We start from the raw sequence: 25,609 nt of genomic DNA, 5'->3' as shown, positions 1-25,609 counted from the left end.
ACTTGTCCTCATATGCAAAACAGCTAAACAGTGTATTCTGAGTCTGATATACTGTAGCAATACACTATTTCTTTATATCAGTGTTTCTTACATGGGTATTTAATTGTTGAGTTGCCAATTTTATGACAAGGACCTGCTCAGCTTTAGCTATTAATGAACTGTCGCCATCGACTGCATGTCTAGGACTATTTTCCAGATTTCCCCTTTCAAAACAAGTCAGCTGAAATCATTAAAAAGTCACCTGAACACGGCCTTTTTCTACCAGCTCATGGAGCTGACGTCAGTCTAATCAGCAAGTAAAATCTGCCAGCGACAGCTGCTCTCTCAGACGGTAAAATCGACAGTTGCTCCCTTAAAATTGGGAGCCAGCTTTTCTTTTCCTCCAAAGCACTTATTTTAAAAACCACTAAGAATTTCAAGTGGTAAATTTGCCCCAGTTTCTGTAAATCATGAAAGTGCAGAACATTTGGCTGAGGAGGTATAACAACAGTGACCGACTGGGGGTAAAGGACCAGTTAAAGTAACTATTAATGCGAGTGTGTATGTGTGTGTAAGAATAACTGACCATTTCACTTTATACTCTACAGGCAATCAACGGAGTCTCCAACAAGAGCCCTTACCCCGCCCAACAACTGTCAATCAACATTACAACCAATCAGGCTGGTGAGTGGCCAGTGCAAAAGCTGTGCAATTGTATATATATGTGTGTGTGTGTGTGTAAGCATCTGTGTATGTGTGTAAGCGTCTGTGTATGTGTGTAAGCATACCCCGGGGCACGGTGGATTAAGCGAGGGAGGGATGGCTAGGGGGATAAAGGAAATTGAGCTACAGTCTTTTAATTCATAAAACATGTTATAAGCTTGTCATCTCTCTCTCCCTCTGCCTCCCCCCTCCTCTCTCTCTCTCTCCCCCCTTCTCTGTCTTCCCTGCACATCCACAGCTTTCATCCTGCTTTCCTCTGCCTCAGTCTCGATTCTCTTTTTCTCTCCTTTATCCCCTCTCCCTGCCCTCCTCTTCTCTGTCCCTCTCTCTCAATCTCTTGACAGTATAATTCTTAGAGACTATAAAGTGAGCTGAGTTACTGCTCCATCAATACTTTATAGAGACAGACACAAGTGATATTTCCACCGCTACCCAAATTCAGATTTAAAAGCTACTTTTCTCATCACATCATTTACCTCATCTACAGCAGCTCATCCCCTAATCGAAACATGATCCATTGTCACCTCGCTGCTTCCTGAGCACATTTGTTTCTGCTGCCGGGTGCAAAGCTTTTCCTGTCCCTGAAATCTTTCAGGAATCAACAAAAACAGATTTATTTTCAGGTTGACTGAACATGGCTGAGGGTGTGGGTTAAATTATGCAATAAGTTTTGAGTGGGTTTCATGGGACCTAAGGATATGAATCTCGCTCCACATATAGAGAAAATGTCAATTGTGGCGATATTAAGAAAAAAAAAGTGAGGACCTAAGGTGACGGTTCGCTAATGCTGTCAAATCATGTTTACACAAGTGGTATCTGGCTCCTCAGGTATCGCAGCATTTACATTTACAGGATTATGGCGGTCTCAAGATGTTGTGATGGTCCCGCTTTCATGCCATGTACTTGCATTTTAATGCATAAAACCAATTATTAATTCTGTTTTCAAGAAAACATTAATATCCTTTTGTATCCTTTGAGGCACAGTTCACTGTTAATGGAACTTGCATCACTTCGATTCTTCCTCCACTTGTGTGGTATTAATCTCCCTGTCTTGATTCCTTCCTCGCTGATGAAAACCATCACATAAAAAGATCCCAGAAGCAAAAGCATGAAATGCATTATAGCTAACAGCTTCTAGTTCCCAGAATTATGAGTAAAAATACATTGCAGACATAACTCTTGTTTCCCCATCAGTGACAAGTGCAGTAATTTGTTTTCATGAGCCTGGATGAGGAGACATTTTTCTCCTTTGGGTGTAAATAATCTTTGGCAATATGTCATTACATTACACACTGTATTTCCATATCCGTGGCATTTAGGCATGCTAGTGAATCTTTTAACGGGCTAATTGATTGTGTGTACATGTTTGTGTGTGTGTGTGTTGTTTTTTTAACAGCTCCCTCAGTAGTTCCCATAATGCACCAAGTGAGCTCAACAAGCCGCAGTTTCTCGTTGTCATGGCCACCGCCCGAACAGCCCAACGGTATTATCCTCGACTATGAGATACGATACTATGACAAGGTAAAGTGGGATGATAAATGTCTGTGTGACTTTGTGTATCTTTGTGTTTGTTTGTGTGTGTGTTGGTGTGTGTGTGTCTGTGCCGTTTTTGTTGTTAATGTCACTGCCTGTAATCCATTAGAGTCGATAAAACAGGCGAATCAATATCAACTACATCTAAGTCATTTATTATCAGGGCTGCTACTGAAGAGCAGCTGCTACAAGAAGTCAAAACAGTTCATTAGTTATTACACAGATGCTGCATAAATTAACCATGGAACCCACAACCATCAGGTGATTAAAGAAAGGAGGTCTTTTTCACTAAATGAAGAGAGAGACTGTAAATAAATACGAAGCAACAGGATTCATGTGCGTTTAGCTTAGCATAAAGACTGGGAATCCACCTACCGCTATGTCTATAGCCGTCTGATTCACACAATGCTTCTTATGCTTCTTCTGTTTTTATGCAAAAGCTACAGCTTGTCATTGTTCGACGTCAATTTTCTTATGATATTGTGTTAATTACTAAGCTAAGAGATCCTAGTAGGCAGATTTTTCACACTGTCCAAGCTAGAAAATCAGTCTAGCTGTTCCTACTTCCTTCTTCCAGTGTTTGTGTAAAGCTAAGCTAACCGTCCACTGGCTCCAGCTTCATAATGAACCTACAGACACAGGAGTGGTAATTATCTTCCCATCTAACTCTCAGTAAAGAAAGCAAATACACATGTCTCCTAAACTGTGAAGCTTTGCCTTTACAAGAGCTGCCAACTACTATCACATTATAGAGTGTTTGAAGAGAAGATAAAGTTAATCAGAAAACTAAATAATCCAAAAGTTGAAGAAAACGCTCTTGATCAATGAAGACAAAGCACCACTGCTCAACAATTAAATATTTCACTGTAAGAACTAGAAATGTACGGGTATTTATATACTTTTACTCTTGACAGTACAAACAACATTTCAGAGGGGTTGCCATTTTTCTACAGCGACTACCACCATTGAAATAATGTACAGTACACACAAGAATAATGATGCTTTGAGATTCAAGATGACCTTATATCTAATAATAGAACCTGTAGTTTTTGTGGTGTTCTTCTTATTATTTTCACTGGTTGAGTAAAAAAAAAAAACATCACTGTTAATTGTTCAGCGACTGAAATGAAGTTAAATGCTACTGAAGGCAGAAACCTGTCACCATATTTCTTTCCTCTTTAGATGTAGAAATTCCTATAATTAATGTATTTTCTACCTAATTTGTACTCGATGCATATTAATGTGTTGAGGTCATGCATTTAGCCTTATACAATATTATTCCTTTATATGTCAAGATTGTTTTGAGATGAAGTGTGCTCTTCATGGTGCCTAGTCACTCTGACAGGGTTTTAGAGTGATGGAGAGTGAGCTTTACTCCATCGCACATAAATAGCTGATAGTATTCATGTGGTAAAAATGAGCATACATTCATTAACAAGTACCTTCAGTGAGCCGTTGTCAAATGAAGACAGCATCGCTTCAACTAAATTGTAAGAGAAAGCCGTATTGATTTATTCAGTCTCATAAAGCCGTGCATGCTTCTTCCATGAACAGCTGATGAAGTAAAGGTGTCACAGTCTCGTAAGTCACAACACACAAAATAGAGAAGATCCAATTAATTCAGCAGTTGAAATGATTAAAGTAACTCACAAAACAAACTCTCGTGGGTCTACTCTTCACTTTAATCATGAACAAGCAACTTAAAAAATGATAAATACATTCATGGACACTGATTTAGAAATTTAAATTTGAACAAAAAATGATATCTGTAGCTATCCTAGCTGAATCATTGAATATTTCATCAGGATTTTTTTTTTTTAACACACTGCAGAAGTTGAAACTACATATTTTATAGCTGTTTTACAGGAATATAATCACCAGCAGTCGCAGTCATTTCCTCAATGGCACTATGAAATGAACTTCCAGCCCTGATGCCGTTTTTCACTATAGTCTCTGGACGTTGGCGGTCTGAAAGATTATGTGAAGCCTGTGGATAGAAATGTTTAAGTGTTTGTGGACAGCAGCCACCACCAGCACGGCGGTAGATTCAAGTGGGCTTCAAGTCTCTATATGGACGTCGGTGTGAGGCAGAAGTCAGCACAAATCACTGGTTCTACATACGTAGTTACCTCCATCTGTGAAGGACGGAGCTTAGGAGAGCATCTCTTTAGAAAACCTTTCATCCTTTCATCCAGGCCTTGATGATGAGATTCTACTGACGCACTGACGGGAAGGAAAAGTGCCTGTTGAAGTGCCATTATGTACTTTGTGGAAATTGGCTTTATACTTCCCACCCTGGACAATTCTGTGAAGAATTGGGAGGGGGGAAACGCAAGTCTCAAGAAGCAATATGCAAGAGTAAAGCAATCCCAAGCTAGATGAGATATCAGCGGCTTCCCTACCAGTCTTGATCAGATGCTCGAACCACCTTCCTATAGAGTAAACCTATTTTGATGTCAATACAGATGATCGAACTCTGTAAAGTACTTCCTCACTGGTCAAAGCTCATACTGTAGGTGAGAGTTGAACATGGAGTGGCTGGTAAACTGAGAGCTTTACCCTGAGGCTCATGCAGCTCCCTCTTCACCACTGCAGCCTGGTATAATGTCCACATCAGCATTGCCCCTTCCTGACCCAAACCTTTCAGAACCGGAGTAAAACGTCCACTCTGCAGCTGCAGGAGACAAGGAGACAAGTGTCTAGTGGCTGCCTCAGTGTCAGGACACTCCACCACTCACTACATAGATAGACACTGATGAACTACAGTACAGTTCACCACAGTTTGTGTTGACCTCAGTAAAGTTTTCATCAGCCTTTGTGAAACTGTTGTTTTCAGTATTTAGCAAAAGAGAAAAAAGCGTCAATGTGATGATGATTAGAGGAATCTTTTTGCTGTTCGTGTCAACATGTTGAGAGCAATAGAAGAGCTTTCTGTCTGAATCTCTGTAAGACCAGAAGACCAAAGCAGCCATTTATCTTGAGAGTGGCTCTGTAGGTGTTGAAATCAAAGCTTCTTCCACTCTGCTCTGACTGAATCAATCAAGCCTGCAGCTGCTCTGTGGTGGACAAGGTCCTAACCTGTATGAACCAGGAGAGCAAGCCACAAAACACTTCACTGCCAGAGTTCAGCGATCTGACCGGCCTGCATACATAATGTCAGACCTGTGGCAGCAACGAGGGTGAAACGTTCAGGACATGATTGCTTTCCCATCAAAGACTTCCGCTCTAGGAAAGAAAAAAGCAAAAGAAAGGGCAAAATTGTAAGCGGCATATCTTGTCTTCTGTGTAATTCAGTCAATGGAAAGCAGTGCCGTTTTGAGACTCAAAGTTAAATTAAAAGCGTATCTATCACCCAAAGCTAAACTTAAGAATATCCTCATCTTTTTCTGAAGCTGAGCCAACAGCTGCAAAAACAGATAGACTTTCACTGCAGTCGGATTAAAGACAAAGAGCAAAGCACCTACAAGGGATTGTGTGAGATATACCAAAAAGAACAACATGCCTCCTCATCCACAGCCCACATTTGATTCCTTGCCATCTTCTTATCCTTTTTACAAAACTGAGGAAAATAGTTTTTGGCATTTTTTTTTTGGGATCCCACTGCAAGTCTCACTACTCATTTCTTTCTTTTTAATACACACTGTCAGTGCGTTGGTGCTTCCATAACTCACTGAAACTCTCAGCTACAAACAGAACTACAAACTTTAAATGCTCAAGACTCTTGTCAACCCTCTTTCTTATCTATTCTCTTTGATGAAAACACTCAGGCACAGTCCTAAAGCCCACGACTCCAAGGGGGCTCGCTCATGATTTCCAATTTTACAGAACAACACAATATACAGTATTATGGCAGTAATTTCACCGTTCTTCACAAGATAAAGGGAGAATGTGTGTGTGTCATTGCTGCTGTTGGGGTTATTATTGCTGCTTTGAAAAGCTCCTGGTGACAATGCTTGTTAAATATTCACATGTAAGTTCTATGTAACTGTCTGAAAGCAGCAGTAACGGGACCATACAACATTACACAGGTAATTAAACTATTACACTGAATAATGCCTTCCAACCTGTATGTTGATGCTTTTGATGAATTGCATTCAACTTCTAACCAAATCAATGAATAATTCATATGTGCTGGTATATGCAGTAATTATGCACAGAATAACCTTGGTATCCTGCAAAAATATACTTTTAATGAGATTATGTAAAGTCTCCCTCATATTATATTCAAACTGTGCTCATCCCCGTTTCACTCTCACATTTAGAAACGCTCCTAAAAATGATCAACACATGCAGATCCAGTGTCTAATGTCCAATATAATGGAAGCTGGCTCGTAACTATCCTCATTACCGATTTCATTTCATGAGATATGATTTAAAGAGATCCTCCAGAGCTCATTCAGTGTGATTCCTCTCCAATTAGTGAAGTTCATTATGCCTTTGTAAGAATGTAGTACCTGGACAATATTTCAGCAGTTGTTCAGAGAAGAAACATTTGCGGACTCTGCTGTGAAGAACTAACTCTAGGTCAAATTAACTGTTGGTCATCCTCAGTAGAATAAAAAAACAACCTCTGTTTTTATTTGCTGTGAAACCTTGAACGACCTGTTTACTTTCTCCTGACAGGTAACCTTTTTGTGGTCTTGCAAATAGTGAGTCTCCTTTTGAAAGCAAAGGTTGCCCTGTGCAAAACCTCTTTGAAAGGAGTTCAGATGGGAGGATGGCTTTACAAAATGCCTGACTTTGTCACTGGAAGCCATGATTCACATTTGGTGTGCTACCAGTCGACGCTGGTCCCTTTCAACCTTTGATGCTTTTTACTCGATGTCAGGAATGGCAGTGGCAGATCAGAAAATGTTCACAGGAAACAGTAATTTTAGGAAGCTGTGAGAAATTACCTGTTTTGCTGTTGGTGGTGTGAATGCTTGCTAAAAGCATCACGCATAGTAAAACAGCTGCTGGAACATAAACACAATACATTTGTTGAGCAAAAAGACAGACTCATTGATACATATACGACATAACGCAACTCTCTGCAGTCCATAATGGAGGATTTAACACGAAATAAATGACATTTTGAGGCATTTTTTTGTTCTTTATCAGCCAAACAACATATTAAAAATAGAAAAGGTTGGAAATTCACAGCAGTGCAGTGTCACCACAGCTGTTAGTTGTCGCTTGTTTCATTCAGCCTTCCCGCCACAACAGTTCAATACAGGCACAGTATTTTACAAATGATGAACCGTCAGTGGAGGCTGCACAATAATTTTAACAGGAGTAACATCTTACAGCAATACAAGTATTCCCCATGAGGCAGGGTGCTGCACCTGGGGGTAGAAAGGCTGCTTAGCCCCCTCTATTTCCCGAGGTTTCTGGTGACAGTGAAGTTCCAGAGAAAGCAGAAAAAGAAAGTTGAAAATCTGCCTCAGAGAGAGCAATTAGAGTGAGTCAAGGACAGAATGAGAAGTGGTGCACTCGCTGGGAGATGTACTGTAGCTGCAGTCTGACAGTCACAGATAAAACCCTTACTTTGTCAAAATCAGGGCAGCGACTTTACAGTGAGCCGGCCTTATTTGCTGCAGCCTTTGCTTTAACATTATTTAACATGGAAGCCAATTAAGACCAAGAATCATATGCTGACAGTTTGTTCTGTCTTTGTTTCCTCTTTTCATTCCTCTTCCTTGATACACATCATAAGAAGGGAGAAATTCTGTATTCTACACTGTGAAGACAAGCCAGCGACATAAAGTGACTAATTTTAGCTCATAGCTTCAAGTGAAAGAAGTCCTCAGGGAGCAGTTTGATAAACCCAGAGAGAGAGATGACAGGTTTTTCTTACCAGACAGATGTACTGTATCTCTTCTTCCAGTACTTTGTCATTTCCCCACCTTCCTTCCCTCCATTTTTTTTTTACCCTTCCATCCCTCCCTTACCCCCTCCTACCCTTTTAGCCACTCTATAGATAATGAGGTTTTAATGTAGTAAATTTGATATGGCACAGGGAGGCAGGATTTCTCCCCACTACTTATCTCTGGCTACCAGACCTTCCCAGATGGGCTGTCCCCTAACCTCTCCGCTGTGGCGAGCGTAGAGCCAACCCCCCACACACCTCTCCAAATCCAAACCCCACCCCCCAACACAATACCCCCATTTCTTTGGCTACGTCCAAATATAACCCTTCTTCTCCCCACAGCTTCTAACATTGTGGACTCTACAGTTGTCCACGTGTCTTGTCTTTATTATCACAGTAGCATTGAGACAATCTCTCATGGCGCAGTACATCAACAATTTGACTGTTCAAAGACGCCAGATAGAGGAAGTTATTGTAGGTACAGAGGAATCTTATATAATAATGGTCGTACCAGCCAGAAGCGACAACAAAAGGAGTTTAAGATGGACAAGAGGGAAATGGGTATAATAGTGATAACCCTAATAACAGCTCAGTCATCTTTAACCTCCATTCAGCTGTGTGCATGCCTTCTTCTGATAACCTTCTCTTTAACCTCCCCCAACCCTCACCCCTCCTAAACTCTTCTCATCGCCACCACCACCACCATCATCATCTCTCTTCCTCTCCTCTCAGCCCTGCCGCCGACCCCCTCCCCTCTCCCCTCTCCCCCACTCCCCCTCCACTCTCATCCACCACCTCCTTCATCCGCACGGCATGATTCCCTCCCCCCTCCTTTCATGCCATCATCACACCATGTCTGTCGCTCTCTCTGGACCGTTTCAATTTTGCTGCAGTAAAAACCTTTTTTTTCCTTCCCTTTTTCTATTTTTTTTTTATCCAAAAGAAGCGAGTGACAAGAAGCACAGCAGAGGGCAGAGGAAGATAGTGGTAAAAGGTTGTAGCCAATAGGGTTTATAAGATGGGCCTGATAGGTCTGATGTCTAATCCACCTCAGGTGGAGGACAGAAGGGAGAGAGCAGCGAACGCTCAGGTGGACCGGTCTCTGTGGGCAACAGCTAATTAAGTGCATTGTCACTCATATTTGCAAGGAAAGAGGGAATTAATGGGTCAGAGAGGTGGAAATGGAGCAAGAAGGAGGAGTAAAGAGGTGGGATACAAGAGACTCAGGGAAGAGAAATATGAAAAAGGTGTTGGTAAACAAAATGAATGATGACTGGAAGAAATATGAGAAGGTGAAGGAAAGACATGAGGTGAACAGAAGGCTAATGATACAGGAGTGGTTATTAAATGGTCAGTTCACCTAACTTTTAAAAATTAAAGCAGAAGTGAGTGATATATTTGTGTTAATATAAGTCTTAAATAGTTATATCTTCCGACAGCAATCACTTACATAGAGTGTTTGGACTGAAACACGGGTCTCTCAGTCCCTCTGCTCTGCTCTGAGCCGAGGAGAAAACATTTATCGTATCCTACAGTTTTTATCCAATGAGGAGAGAGAACTGCATGCAGGGCTGTGTGTGCAGCCAAGGAACGCCGTGAATGTGGTGATGTAGCGACGAGGACTGTTATGGTGCGTTCAAGGAAACTCGTTTTTTTCCGACCTGTGACGTCGTACCAGTTCGATCTGGTACGAGTTCACCGGTCGGAAGTTACGAGTGGCCGTTATAGTGACTTTCACCGGTAAAACAGGTCGGAAAAACACGAGTGGGTTGCCTGGAACGCTACAAAGTCGTAAGTTGTGACTTGAAGCTGTAATTTACGATTTCAAAAGCCTGCCTGGAACGCAGCATTAGCGAAAACGACCGGATCACTCACTTCTGCTTTAAATTCACTTTCTTTTAGAAAGAGTGCACATACATTGGTTTTATGTGCCATAGTTTTATATATGAGCTCTGTGGCTCCACGTCTCTTTAAAGACAATGACCCAGTACTTGTGGATAATTCACTGAGGTTGTTTCTGACACACTTTCACAACAGCTACTGCACTTTGATGAAAAGTACTTTGAATTAAAACACCAGAGGACAGTGGATGGTGTCTCGGCGAAGATTCTTCTGCATCATTAGTTTCTGGATCTAAACACAGACACAGACAACAAGGCGGTGAGGGTAAAGTGGGTTCATCGGAGGATTAAGGGAAATGGTTATGGAGATGAAGATGGCTGGCAGGCTGAAGCAAAGGGCAGGCAGGCAGATGAGCGAGTGAGCCGGCTGGCAGGATGAAGTGGCGTGGGCAGATGAGGAGACACGGTGGAGAAGAGGGCGGACGGGATGAATCCTGAGACACAGGGAGACACAGTTAGTGAGGGCACGAGGAAACACACGGACAATAACTACCATACTGCAGGGATGACGAGGTGGTTGAAGCTTGGTGTGGAGGGAGGTGGAGACGAGGGAGAGATGGGGAAATCAGGGAAACTGAGGAAATATTTCATCTTTGCCCATTATATCATAGCAGCAACAGAAAACACATATTATGGTATGTCCAGTATCCTTGTTTTTGGTCCCTTAATTTGTAGCTTTGCTGCAGTGATGTAGAAGACGGGGTGCTTCGGTAGACCACGGCATTGCTGTGTGTGTTTACAAGTACAACAAAAGGTTGCTAGGTGCTTGACGTGGTGCAACAACAGACTTGAAACACTGAAACATTACTTTTTAATGGTTTGGGTGAACTGACCTGTGAAGAAGAATCTTAAAAACCACAAAAATTAAAAGCAGCAAACAGATTTTTCACTCAACATTGGTTTTGTTTTTCCCTTTAGATGGTCGCAGCTTTATGTCCCAAGGTTTGAAGATACATTGTTATGCCGAGACGAGAGCACACCATAAGATGAAAATAGCTAAAATGCAGGCTACAATCTCTGTTATTTAAAGTGTTAGTTTTATTACACAATAACTGAGTTTTTTTTTTTTTTAATGTTTTTGTCTGTTGGCTTTATTTTGCTTTTCTTTGTTATTGTTAGATATTTTAGCCTATGATCATGAAACTGTCTGTACAAGTGTGTTTTGAGAGTGGACTGGAGGGTTACGACTGTGTTGGTGAGCGTTGACAGTGAAGGCTCTGTCACTTCTAGTTACCAACTTGGATCCAGAAACAGACAGGAGATCCTCAGACTGATGATTTGGCTCATACAGAGTGAGGAGCTTACTAATATCATTTTGGACCCTGTTTAATTTTGAATGATCCCCGCAAGAAAAAGTTAAGAATTATTCCAAAATCAGTCGTCAATGAGGAGAGGCCAGGATTTGATTTGTATTTTCCTAAATTATTTAGCAGCTGCAGATAGGGAAGAGATTTTAGCTCAGTATATGGTGTATGGTGTTACAGTAGTCCAGAAGTGAAAAGATAAAAACCCAAAACAACTTAATTTTGGTGATATTTCTTAAGTGAAACAAATAGGAAAGGTACTTTTGTACTTTGTACTTTTTTATTTGCACATTATATAACCTACACAAACAGTAAAAAATAATGAAATTAAACATTGTGCAGGAGAGGTGGAAGCCAAAAAAGGCTTATGAAAATACCTCCCCTATGTAAAAAAAAAACAACAGCGGTGCACTTCAAAGTAAGAAGATAATACAGAAATTCATAACATGAAAAATAGAAAGAAAAGACACATTAACATGGAAAAATGAAAGATACTGAGGTCATTTTCAACAAACTGATACACCATCAAGTTTATTCTGGATCGACTGGTGGGTAGATGCCAGATTTGCTCTCATTCAACCACAGGAGACTGCTGGGGCATTCAACACTTCATCTCATTAATCTAGTTTATGAGGATACTCAGAATCCTGGCCGGAGTACATAAGGCTGAGTGTCATCTGCGTAAAAGTTGACATTTATCTTATGTTTATGAAGTGTCAACACAATGAAAAACATTCAGAGCAACTCATCTTCCTCAAAACAAAACAAAACAAGGCCAACTCACTCTTGATGATTAACTCACTTTTCTGTGAAGAATATTCAGGCAATGACCTTCCTTGAGTAGAAAGAAGGTCTTCAGTTTGGTCAGTGAAGTATCCAGTATTGTGTTTACCTCCGTTGTGGAGTGGGGTGGACACAAATAACTCAAGATTGAATTGATCCCTATTGCTTCGACAGTGTACTACAGGAAGTAAATATAAAACTGTCTCCTTTGTTATTTGGGTGAAGTGACCCTTCAAGGTGTGAACAGATAGATAGAAGTAGCTCATTCAAGTGTGAGGAGCACAGAAACTAAATGTAGCTGAAGCTGGAGTTTGTCCTGAACTGTTTTTTATTTTTTATTTTTTTTTAACCATGAGAAAAATTGGAAAAAGATAGAGGAAAGAGATAGAGACTGACATGGCGTGACAAGGGTCTGAGACTGAATTTAAACTCAAGATGTTGCAGTTACTCAGTCCTGCCGGGGTGTCCGAGGTGTCACAGTTTGAAAATAATAAATGTCTCAGTTTGGACCGGAGGTTTGGGAGGATTAATCTTGTGTCAGCTGAAAGCCAAGACCGAGAAACTGAATTAAGACTCCAATCTGTGACTCAAGCGGTGTTACAGTATGCTCCGTCGTAGAATCATCCATCTCTTGTACTTTTTCCCCCCCTTCAGTCCCAGTCGTCGCTCCTGAACAGCTCAATGGTCCTGAGCGAGACGACCAACGTGGTTCTGGAGGGACTGAGGCCGGGGACCGGCTACGTGGTCCAGGTTAGGGCCCGCACTGTGGCCGGCTACGGAGCCTACAGCAAGGACATGCTCTTCCAAACACTCACCGATGGTAAGTGGGTGATGGTTGGTTGGCTGCAGTGTGTGGAGGTGTGTGTGTGTGTGTGTGGGCGAGTGGGGGGTTTTTGTAGTGGAGAGGAAAGAGAGTGTAGGAGTAAGAGAGGAGAAGTGAGAGGTTGAGATACAGTGAAAACCTGGCTGTGAGGTAAATAAATTGTGCTACTTTGTGTGTGTGTGTGTATGTGTGCGCACCTGGTGTGTACATACTGGCAGTGATGTAAAATGAGCCTTGTAAATGATATTTTATGTGTGTGTGCTAGAGAGGAAAAACTGCCAGGTGTATATTTTGCCCTCCAGAAATGCTCAGTTGTGTTTATGTGAAAGCACTTAGAAATATGAAAATAATACCTCTCCTTTCACTGTGTGTGTGTATGTGTGTGTTTCTGCAGATGAGTACAAGTCAGAGCTGGGACAGCAGCTCTCGTTGATCGCAGGCTCTTTAGTGGGTGGAGTGTGTATCGTCTCATTGGTAGCTATTGCCATCATTTGTTCAAGGTAAGAAGCACACAAACACACGCACACACATAACGCCATATTTTACAATTACACCCCAGCAAACCAGTCAAAATGTCCTCAGGAAAAGCACTAAACATGTAGTGACTCATTTACATGGTTTAACAGGGGTCATTATTTTCTCTTTTTAATTAGCGAGTGTATCAGTGTCTATTTAGATTTAGATTAAAATTTAACATCAAGCACAAACATTTTAATGAGACAAAAATCCATTTCCGTGTTTTTCTTGGGGCTTTCGGTGCCATCTCATAGTTTTCCTCAGCAGACTGAGTTTCATTGTGTCACCCAAACATGGACCTTGAGTGATGTGATAACAGTTTACACACGTCCAATCACTCGCTCGTCTTGTGATGTGCCGTCAAGTTCCCGTCTCAGCCGCGTCAAATCAGGTGAATTCATTTATAGAGCACATTCGGAAACAAACATCGACCAACGAGAGATTATGAGATTATTAGATTGATGATTACAATCAAACAAAAAAACACAGAGATAATTAAAAGTGAGTTGATGACAGCGAAGACTATCTGGATAAAATCAAACATTGCATCACTGCACAGTGTCCTGAGGTCATGTGATGACAACTGAGCAAACTCCATCTGCCGAGGAAGACTGAGAGATTCATTTACACACTCCACACTGGATGACAAAATATTTCCGAGCCAGTTTGGTAACGCGCTGTATTTTGTGAATAACAAAACATGTTTTTACCAGAGTTTTGATGAGAAAAACTTGGAACAATAGTGACATAGCACTGTTACAGTTGCTTCAACATTTTGGATTTGATTGAAGAGTTTTAAAGTCGAGTTTCACTCTCTGAAATGCCTGAAGTTTCTGCGACCCCGTGACCTCCCAGAAATAGCAAGCGACAAGCTGTCTCTCCTCTTTGCAGTATAGGGTGTCTTTTGTGAAGATCAGTTGACATATTAAAATATTACAGAGCGTGTCTCTTTGGTTCCATCCCCAGATGAAAGCAGGAAACAAGAGATGACAACATAGAGCAGAAACAAGTCACCCAATACTAATGAATTCCTGACAGACTTTTCCTTTCCCTCCTGCAGACTTTTTCTGTGACATTCAGGAAGACTATTTATTTTATCTCAGCCCAGTTGAAGAGAAGACAACCAATTAGCATTTTATTCTCACAACATTTCATACTTTTGTGGAGAATTTCTCTCTCTCTCTCTCTCTACTTGGCACTTTATCCCCTAAAAATCTCTCCATCTTTGTTTGTGTGTGTGTGTGTGTGTGTGTGTGTGTGTGTGTGTAGGAGAAGGCAGCTGAAGGAGAGTGTTTATGGCGACAAGCTGCCGCAGTACAACAATGGAGGTAGTACGACCAGCGCTGTTGCTTCTCCTTCACTTTTGCATTTATAAAATAAAATAAAACCCACCTTCGTACACATTTACATGCACCACACTTTAAAAAAAAATTATGTTGAACCTTTTCTCATTCTCTCTTCAGAGGTGACTCTGAGGCCAGACATGTTCACCGGTACCACCCCGACTGTGACCTTTCCCACCCTGTCTGAGGGTCACAGTTCACCAGGGGTCAAGATCTACATCGACCCCTTCACTTACGAGGACCCCAACGAGGCCGTGCGGGAATTCGCCAAGGAAATCGACCCCTCGTGTGTGAAAATAGAGGAAGTCATCGGATCAGGTAGAGATTTTCATAGATGGCGGTGTCCTTAATCCTCGGGCTTAGCCTTCCTCTCTCTTTCTCGTGTTGTTTCAGTAACCTGGTAAAAGAAACACAACAAATGCCTCAAATTAAAATCCCTGATTATTTCAATATGTGTCAAATAATAATGTGCAGTTCACTCTGTTTGCACAAGAGCTTTGGTTGAAGAGTAGGAGAAAAAAAAATCACATCCCCCTTGCTCATATCTACGCCAAACTGCTTCAAAGGGGAACATTAGGAAAGTAAACCTTGCTTCCCTTAATGAGAGCAACTGTCACTTGAAACAGCAGATACTCTACAGTAAATTAATCAATTTCTTCAGCTGACAAACCTTTGTGTCAATGAGAAATATCTGGCAACATGCAATGCCAATTTATTATTTTGCTTTATTTTTTTTTACCCTCCTTTGAAGTCAGGGGAGATGTTTTATTCATGTTGAGAACTTTCACAGGAATAAATTAAAACTGTCCTCATGCATTCTCTTTGGCTATCTGAGCTCTCACTGTAAAAATGCTGTGTGATGTTTGGCAAATGTTGGATGTGAAATGGAGTCCCAGAGCTCCCACTGAAATATTAGGGCTGTGTGTGTAGAGGTTTTAACGTTGCAGGTTGCAGCTGTTGGATGGAAAAAGGAAGAAAAAAAAAAGAAGAATCGGGAAAATCAGAAACAAAAAAAAAATTCACAATTAATAAGTGCCTCATTTTCACCACTGATCCCAGAGGGCTGAACAAATATTGTCTACAAAACATGATAAAATGCATACACAGTACACAGTATAAACACAACTGGCTCCGTTTAATAAATTATTAAAGTCTGTTCAATCGTTAAACTCTGATAAGCTCGTAATTGCCACATAAAAGTTCACCTGCTCTGTTTCTGATAAAGACTTAATTCACTCTTTGATGCTTTGTCAGTTTCCCCAAGAGAGTTGTGTCTCTAACAGGCGGTGTGTGTATGTGTGTATGTGTGTATGTGTGTGTGTGAGAGTTAAAGTGTGGTTACACTCGTTGCCACAAGTCCAACAACTCTTTTGCATGTGAGAATGAAAACACGCAGCATGTGTCAAAACATGTCATGAAAATCTATACACCCATACAAGCAGAGAAATGCACAGTTTTCAGTTGCCGCCTGTGTTGTGTGTTATGTATATGGTAGCCTGGAGGCACACGAGGTGATAACTAAATATTATAAGCATGTGTAAATTATTAAAAGCAGCCATTACTGATACTGTATGAATCTAAACAATGCTGTAGCAGGTTGCTGCTCAATAATGTTAATTATGACTGTATACAAAGCATACAAAAGGCAAATCGATGTTCATTCTGATCTTTTCTTTCTTTCTTTCTTTTGAAAAATAACAAAAAGAGCTGATAAAAGAACTGACTGTTGAAGTATTAAGATGATGAGCAGTGTCAGTGAGAGTGCTACCATTAAAATCTTAAAGATACTCAAATATGTACACTTTTAAACTCGGTATACAAGGTCACAAATACAGTACATCAGGCATAACATTATGAGCACTGACAGGTGAAGTAACACTGAATAACACTTCATCATGACACCTGTTAGAGGGTGGGCTGTATGAGGCAGCAAGTGAACATTTTGTCCTCAGAGTTGATTTGTTAGAAGCAGGAGAAAATGAAAAAAGGTGAGGATTTGAGCCAGTTTGACACGGACGAGTCGACTGGGTCAGAGCATCACAAAAACTGCAGCTCTTGTGGGATGTTTCCAGTCTGCAGCTGTCCAAGGAAGGAACAGTGAGTGGTGAACCGGGCCACATGGGTCAGGGCCGAGGCTCATTGATGCACGTGGGGGAGTGAAGCGGATCCGACAGACGAACTACTGTTGCTCAAACTGCTGAAGAAGTTCATGCTGGTGGATAGAAAGGTGTCAGAATACACAGTGTTTTGCAGTGTGTTATGTATTTGGTAGCAAAAAGAACCAACACGATATTAGGCAGGTGGTCATAATGTTACTACTGTATGTGGCTGATGGTTGTAGGTTCATAATGTCATCAAAGTCCTCTGTAGATTATAACATCGGCCCATGTTAGATGGAGGAATGTTTTTACATCAGATGTTTCACCTCTGATAACTCAACTTGTTTTCTCTGCACCCAAACCAATCAAACCACAAATGACCACAGAGCTCAGGGTCACGAAAACCAGATTCAGACCTTCACCGCTGCTGCCAAGTGTGTGTGCCCTGGGCTTTGGTCTGTTGAGCCACTCTGAGAGGCTTTTTGTAATCCCTCCGTTTCTCGCTTTATTTCTCTCAGGGGAAGGTTTCTCACCTCAGCCAGAGGTGACGGAGGAGGGAGGAAGACGACGAGGGAGGGAGAGAGGGAGGGAGGGAGAGAGGGAGGGGAGAATATGAGCCTGGGTGATATGAGATGTGGCCGGACTTTGAGCTCTTAAACGGTCGAATCGCTCCCGTTCCTCTGCGATAGAAAGTGAAAATGCTTTTCGCTCTTTCTCCTCCGTCTCCGACTTTATCATCCTGTTTTTCTTTTTGTCTTTTCCTTGATTATTTCCGCTATCTTCATCTCCCTCCATGAGTCAGCCCCTCTGGAGTTTCAGAGTTTGTTTGCGTATAGAGAAATACTAAAACAAACAACCAAAGGAGAGGGATGGGGCGGGGGGGGCAGAACAACCGATTGAGGGGGGAAGATAAAAGAAGAAAGCACCCTAAGGAGATAATAAAAATATCTCACCTTACTCTCTCTTCCTCTCCCTCTGTGATAACACCTCCCTCTTTTCTTCTTTCCTTATTACTATCTCAAGCATAGGAAACGTCCTTCATAAAAAGCACTTTTGGTTGAAGATAAGTCCTGTAACACTTGAAGTTACAACAGAAATGAAGAATAATGTCTCACCTGACAGGCCAGTTAATTTCCTTTAAGCGCCCTTAATATATTGCTGTAGATTTAAGTCAAGATATCAGAACAAAACCAATGAATATTTGCTCCAGTGCTCCCTCCTCTCCTTGACCACCTCTATTTTAGAGAGACAGGAAGTGATATGTCATCTTGTCTCATTTCCATTCTCCACTCTTTCCCTTCTTGCACCCCTGATCTCTCCTTCTTTCCTTCCTTCCTTTCCCCACATCCTCTCCTTCTTATTTTGCCCTCCATCATTCTCTCCTCCTGCGAGTTTACAGCACTGACAGTAGATAGTTTTTAATGAGCAGTGAGATGTGGAGCAGAGATCACAGTGAGACAGGACGACGCAGCCTGTCATCCAATTCCCATCACTCATCCATTATTCACACGCCGATTTTTATCTCTGGGACGAGGACTTTTATTTTGAAGTGATATTCAATTTTCATGTCCCCCGAGCAGCATATGGCTGCATTTATTTTGACAAAAGACAAGCGTGTATCCATAGAAAAGAGGCTTTCTGTAGGTCGAGCAGTTTAATTGAAGTTAATGCGGTGCAGATTTAAACATCGTATCCGACAACACAAATCAATTCGTAGATCAAAGTAGTACCATGACATGACAAATATGCTGTTACCCCATTTAGTTTACCACATAAACCTTCAAATTAGAAACAAAAGCTAAAAACTAGAAGGTAAAAGTAAATACAGTAACTCAATTACTGTTCTTACTGTAGTTTGAGGTATTTACTCATTATATTAACTCATATTTTCCACTTCCTGTTATCACCTCCACACCATCTAATTTAATTGGGGAAATGTACTTTTACACTGGTAATGCTCTATGGAACAACAAAATGGTTAATGAATAAATAATAAAAGATGTTATTTAGTAATCAAATTTAAAAACAGAGAAAACTATCAATTTAAGGGGCACTACACTAGTTATACAAATGAAAATCAGCATAGCCATACACAATCATTAAAGGGGCCACCACCACAGGTGCTTGTCAGATCAAATAGCTCCAGAAACCACCTGTAACTATGCACTTCCAGTGACAGATTGGTGCAGAGTGTGTGCAGCCATTTCAATATCTTTCTGAAACTGACAATCTGACATTCACCACGACTTGACGCCTTGATTGGCCAGCTGTGTGGGGCCCCACTGTTTGAACGTGTCCATCAAGCTTCCTTTTTTTTTTCATTCCTGACAATTTTTGTTTCTCTTTTCATGCAAACAACCGAGTGCAGCACAGTGAATGTCTTCCAGGAGAGGCTGCAGGAATATGTGCGCTATTTTTCACAAACTTAATGTGATATTGCTGATATGTCAGCCTCCCTGTGACATCTGTGGCTTTTCACCGTGCGGCTGTTAGGTGCAAACCAAAAAAAAACAAATTTCTGTATGAGTTTGGTCGTTCCTCTCAGACTGACAAAATAACCATGATCATGTCATCAGAGATATCCATCCACAGATTTTTAATGAAACCTCGGGATGTCCCTTTTTGAAAGATGTGGTGTTTTTTTGGAAGAAAAAACATCTGCAGTTCTGAAATTGTCAGCTAAATCAGTTCAGTGTGTGACTAATTCTGGTTCTTCTCCTCTGCTGCTTGAAGTTAAACCTTTCTCAAATTTAATTATCTCATTTTAATGAAATGTTATGACCGAAGTCAGATCTGGTCATGACCCTAATATTAATCATCCTACCTGGTTATGAAATAAACTGGCATCCTATTGGACCACAGTCACCTCAGCTCAATAAAATGACGCTACAAACAGTAAGATATTGCTTTACCCTGCAACATGAATTAATTGGTGAACCAGTGAACTTTGTGCATCAGTACAGTGTCTTTATCCAGGCTAAGGTTATCCAGGCTGCCTTTGTTTAAAACAAGAGATGACAGTGACAGTCGAGATGTGCAAAGCCTCAGAAATAATAATGACACCATCCCTTTTATCTCATTTGCCACCTCTGCTACACACGCAGCCCTCCATCATCCCTGTGAGAGCTTCTTGAGTGGATTCAATTTTTGTTGTTCGTTCAGTCTGCAAAAACTGTTAATGTGCCCCAGAGCAAAGCCCCTTGACCTGAGAGTGAACCCACAGCGCAGCTCGGAGCCCGTCGGTGTGAGACTGAGGGTGCAGAGGGCAGCTCCCCGGCCAGAGAGAGTGTGCATCCATGTTTAACACTCCTCGCTCCTGCTGCAAAGAACAATATGCTGTTTCTTGTGTGATTGACAGGAGGATGTTAAATAATGAAAGGCACCCAAATGGTATGAACCTCAGCCCAACTGATTTCACAGCTGACCCATTTTACATCATAAAATATAATTAAAAGCTAATAATTTATTAGCCCCTTTTATTATGTGATAATTTATTGAGTGGTTCTTAATGAGAGGGGGGAGTATTAAAAAAAAGAAGCACCACCCAGCAGTGCTTTGTTTTAGCTGCTGAGTCACTTCCTGTTTCCTGAAGAGCCTTGGATGTGATACGCTGCCTTGTTATTCTGCTCCGAGACAGAGTGCTTTAATTTCAAACACCTTATTCATGTTTTCTCTTTCTTCAGGGGAGTTCGGGGAGGTGTACAAAGGCCGACTGAAGCCCGTTGGGAAAAAAGAAATCCCCGTGGCCATCAAGACTCTGAAGGTGGGCTACTCCGAGAGGCAGAGGAGGGACTTCCTGTCCGAGGCGTCGATCATGGGCCAGTTCGACCAACCGAACATCATCAGGCTGGAGGGCGTGGTCACCAAGAGCCGGCCCACCATGATCATCACAGAGTTCATGGAGAACGGAGCTCTTGACTCATTCCTCAGGGTGAATAGCCCACACACACACACATACACACACACACTTTGTGTCCACACGGACGTGTATAGTCATTTTGGAGAGTCCCGCTGCACTTTATGTAACATTCGAGAAGGTGTTATTTACAGTTTTAATATTAGCCAGAGGCAGCGTCAGTGCATGGATGTGTACTCTTCCACTGCAGAGGGCAGCTCCCAGGACTTAGAGTCTGTTTATATGATTAACTTGCCCTTGGCCTTTTCACTACAATCTCTGATTCTGCTTTTCAAAACAAAGTTATATGGTGCTTTTTTTTTATGAACATTTCAGGAATGTCTAAGTAAAATCAGACTAAAAAATGTACTGAAATACTCGACTAATTGTATAAGATGAGAATAATTACACAGTTTTTAATGACAGACTCTTTTTAAAAGATTTTTTCAGATACACTACCAGTCAAATGTCTGGACGCACTTTTCACACTTTTCATTCAATGGATTTTCTTTCCTATTATTGCTACTATCTACTTTGTAGGTTCATACTGAAGACATTAAAACTAAGAAGGAACACATATTGAGTTATGAAGAAACAAAAAAGTGTTAATTAAAACAAAAGTGTTACAGTATCTCTCACCGGACATAAACCCAACTGAGATGGTTTGGGATGAGTTGGACCGCAGTGTGAAGGTAAAACAGCCAACAAGTGCTCAGCACCTCTTTCCAAGACTGTTGGATAACCGTTCCAGGTGATGACTTCATGAAGCTGATGAGAGGATGTCAAGAGTGAGCAAAAAGCTGTCATCAAAGCAAAAGGTGGCCACCTTGAAGAATATAAAATATAAAACATATTCTGCTTTGTTTAACACTTTTTTGTTAGCAACATCAATCTATTTGTGTTCCTTCATAGTTTTGATGTCTTCAGTTTGAATCTACAATGTAGAAAGAAAGAAATATAAAGGAAAACCATCTAGTGAGAAGGTGTGTCCACACTTTTGACTGGTAGTGTGTATGATGTAGAAGATGTTCACAAGCCCAAATGGATTGTATGGGGCTTCTCATTCATGGTAAAATAGCAGTTCACCAAAGAATCTCAACGTAAAGCCTCTGACAGCTTGGCTTTAAGCATTTCCCTCTCTGAATAAATATTCATTACCAAATAAGAACAATATAACAATCTAATGCAAAAAATACATACATTTAGAGATATGAGAAATTAGTATTTAGGACTATTTAGGATCCAGTGATTTGAGAACTTTAATTCAATCACACCGTATGTTCCTCATCAGAAGATTAAAATTATGGGAATCATTAAGAACAGTAATCTACCTACTGGATCTTGAGTAGAGATTGTTTTGTTATCGTTGTCTTAATGAAACTTATAATGCAGAGTTGATGTACGTACAGTATGTTAGGTGTCTTTATGATGCTCATCAGCAGAAGGCAGGACAGGTTTGATCTGGCTCCCAGGATCAGGGCGTTACCGCACCGTCTGTTGCAGGACTCTGTGTCCCCGTCGATGCTTCACATAGTTCTTTATGAGTCTGTGGCTGCGTGTCGTCGTTATGTGGGTCGTTGTGCTGCTCGTCCAGACCGATCAGGGGCTACTGTGTGATACAAAGGACATAAAATGGCTGAAAAGTTTGCTCAGTTATGGTCAGTCCGCAGTGACATATCCACACACATATAAATAGACATTCAACAGAGGAACATGAGCAGTCGGAGGCTTGGGAGTTTTTTTTTGAGAAAGAGACACAAAGACAGAAACAACCTCCTGCTCTCTCTTTTCTCCTCTCTTTTTCCTTCCTGTGCTCCTTCCTCCTCGTCCTGCCAGCCTGTCTGCCCGTCAGTCTGTCCATCTCTTTGATCCTGCCCTCCTTTCGAGGCGCCTCTAAAAACAGAAAGAGAAACACTTTGATGTTCGGTTCTCACAGCGTGACCCCTTTTGACTCAAATCATCCTCTGACTCATACACGCACACAAACACAATGATCGATCTCACTGGTGTTGCTGTCCTAGCGTGACCATCTTGCAGGCACAAGACCCAGAGGATCAATGCGCGTGTGTGTGTTTGTGTGTGTGTGTTTGTGCGCACCTAAAAGAAGGTTTTGCCTGCAGAGGATTAGGCTAGAGGAGCATCAAAGGCACAGTTTGATGCACAAAGTGAATTAAAAGACACACGCACACACACACACCTTCCACTGCAACTATGTCAGCGGGGATGTCAGTGATGTTTATAGAAGACGGAGTCAGTCTGGCCCGAAGGTGAAAGAGTGAAATCGCAGAAAGGCAAAAATGATTTCAGCTCATAGCAACAACAGACCTACAGCTTGTCAAACCGTTTGGTTTTATGTGTCGATTTTTGACATTCAAGGCAGCAACTGTGTGTTTGCTCCTACGCTATAAAGATATATTCAGATAAGCTATGGCACAATAAAAGAAATGGTGTTCATAATACTATACACACTTCTCATATTAACTTGATTTATACATGGCAAAGCATTATTGCAGTTATGCTATGTAATGTTTTATCACATACATCTCTGGGACAGCCAAAGCCCATCGGGCGACATTATCCAAGACTCTGATGCAGAATCAGTCCTCATTTAATTACTTCACCTTAAAAACGTCTCTGATTAACTGTGCTATTCTCCAAAGGGGAAAAACAACATAATTAACTCCATAAGCCTGATTTAAAGTCATTTTTGTATAACGCCGGTTGACCCTCTTCATGCTGTTCAAAGCAATGATGACGGATTAACTAGTATCCCTTCTATGTGGGATAAACTGTAGACCCACAGCACAACGTTCAAGGTTCAAGCTTCCTTTATTGTCGTTGTATAAATACCAAAAGAAAAAAAGAGTTCAAACACAAGGTAATGTACAAATTAAGTTGAATTGTCTACATGTTGAACCAGCCAAATGAGGTCAGATACTTAGATACATTTATAATAGCAACTGTAAAAACTTACATCTCCTGTAAATTACCTAAACAGAGCTCTGTCATTCTCCCCACTGATCACATGTGTGCTGGCTACCACCTTTATTTTGAAATGACATCATGTTATGTTGTTTTCTGATTGGTTGGTTTGTAGACATGGGATCTGGTTGTAATAGAGTGGCAAAGTCCCGCCACTTCCGCTGGACCCCCATGGGACCTTTCGGATTCGGAGCGTAAAAAATGAATGGTGTTAAATGGACAGAAAATGTTCTGATCCCCCAGTCGTTATGCTTTGGATTACACAAATGTTGTTTATAGGCTTAAATTATATTTTTTAACATCAAGAGTTTATTGACAGTTTATTGCGCCATTGTTCAGTTAAATGCTGTTGAGAAAACAGAATGAGAAAGGCTACATGTTATGTCGCGTATGTGACGTCACGTCATCACCCTTTCCCTCCCTTCCTTCTCCATCCACAGTGATTCAACTTTCCACATTTCCCCGACTTATAATGATGTTCCCCTCTTTCTATGCTCTTATCCTGCCCTTGTAAAAAGGCGGTGAAGTGGAGCAGAGAGATCGCCATGTCTGTTGCAGAGACAGCGAGAGCAGCGAAGCTGTAGTTCACAAAGCGGGCTCACACAAAACCGAACATTATCAAAATTCTTCGTGCTAAATTGTCGTCTTCTTTGCGTGAAAAATTATCTTTAAATATCACAAACAACATATGTGAAATCCATGGCACAATTCAAACGGGACCAGAAAATAATTTTTATCTACCCATTGAATCTCATTGATCATTTTTCGCTTTTGAGGACCCATGCACCGGAGACGGACGGGCGGGACTTCACTCTATAGCATTGTGAGATCTCAACTCAGCTGTTTGTTGACGTCTTCCACAGAGCGGACATGGACCTGTTTGGATTGACATCTATGTAACCCTTTTACCACCGGCTCATGTATTAAAACCCACCTTATGTTATGAAGATGAAGCTTTAACGCTTATCAAATGTTTTATGGTAAAAGTCACATCTCAAATAGTAAATATCAGTCTAGGGTAATGTATGATTCTCACTTGTAAATAACCAGGTGGAGACTGCAGGGAAATACACTTGACCTGTAAGTTATCTTAATACTTCAATAGTAAACACCATTCAATAAAACCAAACACAATGATCTCAGTTTTGCGAATGTATTAATGATGCAGGGAAAACACACATCCAAACATTTCTCTTTGGAAGAGAGATATAGAAAATAAAAAAGTATAACCCCGGGGTTTTAGAGTTTTTGTCTTTTCTCAAACTGTCTAATTTTATTTTGAGTGCACTCTTTTCTACCTTCGTTGGCGCGCTTAGTTGGAGCTCATGATGGAAACCTTTTGATACCTGTACTCCCGTGTGTCTGTGAAGTCAGCCAGACCAGGCCGCAGCTGATGAATCGCTCGCTCGTTGTGGTAACGACCGTCTCCGCTCGCAGCAGCTCGCAGCGGCGAACCTCCGTCTCCCACGGCAGCAGCGAAGCGTCCTCTGTGTCCCTCGGCAGCAGCGAAGCGACCTCCGTCGACGACTCTCTGAAGCTCCTCCCGTCCGTGCAGGCGGCGTTTCCCCTCAGCGAGGCCCGTGGTGTTAGCCTAGCTCCTGCTAGCTAACAGAACCGAACTCGTCTTCGTGTTCACAAAACACAAGCAGCGGTGGAGAGTTGGACTAAACACACTCCGAACACGTCGCTCAACTACAGTTCAAAGTCACTCACTCATAACTCCACACTGGCGACACGACATTCCCAAAGTCTCCGCTCTACGCCATTAACACGTTGCTCCTTCTTCTTCCTCGCTCGAGTCTCTCCCCGGAAGTGTAAACATTCAGGTCATGACCTCACGCATGAACTCACGCACGTAATGTAACGTAATAGAATTACTT

General features: G+C 41.5%; 1 protein-coding gene across 1 annotated transcript in view; it reads left to right on the top strand.

Moving 5' to 3' along the window:
- The window catches only part of LOC310985021 (ephrin type-B receptor 1-like), a gene marked incomplete at both ends in the record, with an annotated part of 100,984 nt that overhangs the window by 56,238 nt on the left and 19,137 nt on the right, over positions 1 to 25,609 (top strand). The window contains 7 exons of the mRNA XM_083970440.1: positions 588 to 663; positions 2,099 to 2,223; positions 12,726 to 12,891; positions 13,289 to 13,394; positions 14,680 to 14,741; positions 14,874 to 15,071; positions 20,536 to 20,783. Of these exons, the coding sequence (XP_083826566.1) occupies positions 588 to 663; positions 2,099 to 2,223; positions 12,726 to 12,891; positions 13,289 to 13,394; positions 14,680 to 14,741; positions 14,874 to 15,071; positions 20,536 to 20,783 (981 nt within the window). The remainder of the gene's footprint in view (positions 1 to 587; positions 664 to 2,098; positions 2,224 to 12,725; positions 12,892 to 13,288; positions 13,395 to 14,679; positions 14,742 to 14,873; positions 15,072 to 20,535; positions 20,784 to 25,609) is intronic.

This window comes from Trachurus trachurus, assembly GCF_905171665.1.
Source record: "Trachurus trachurus genome assembly, chromosome: 4".
NCBI lineage: Eukaryota > Metazoa > Chordata > Actinopteri > Carangiformes > Carangidae > Trachurus > Trachurus trachurus.
This window is presented reverse-complemented; position numbering and strand designations above follow the sequence as displayed.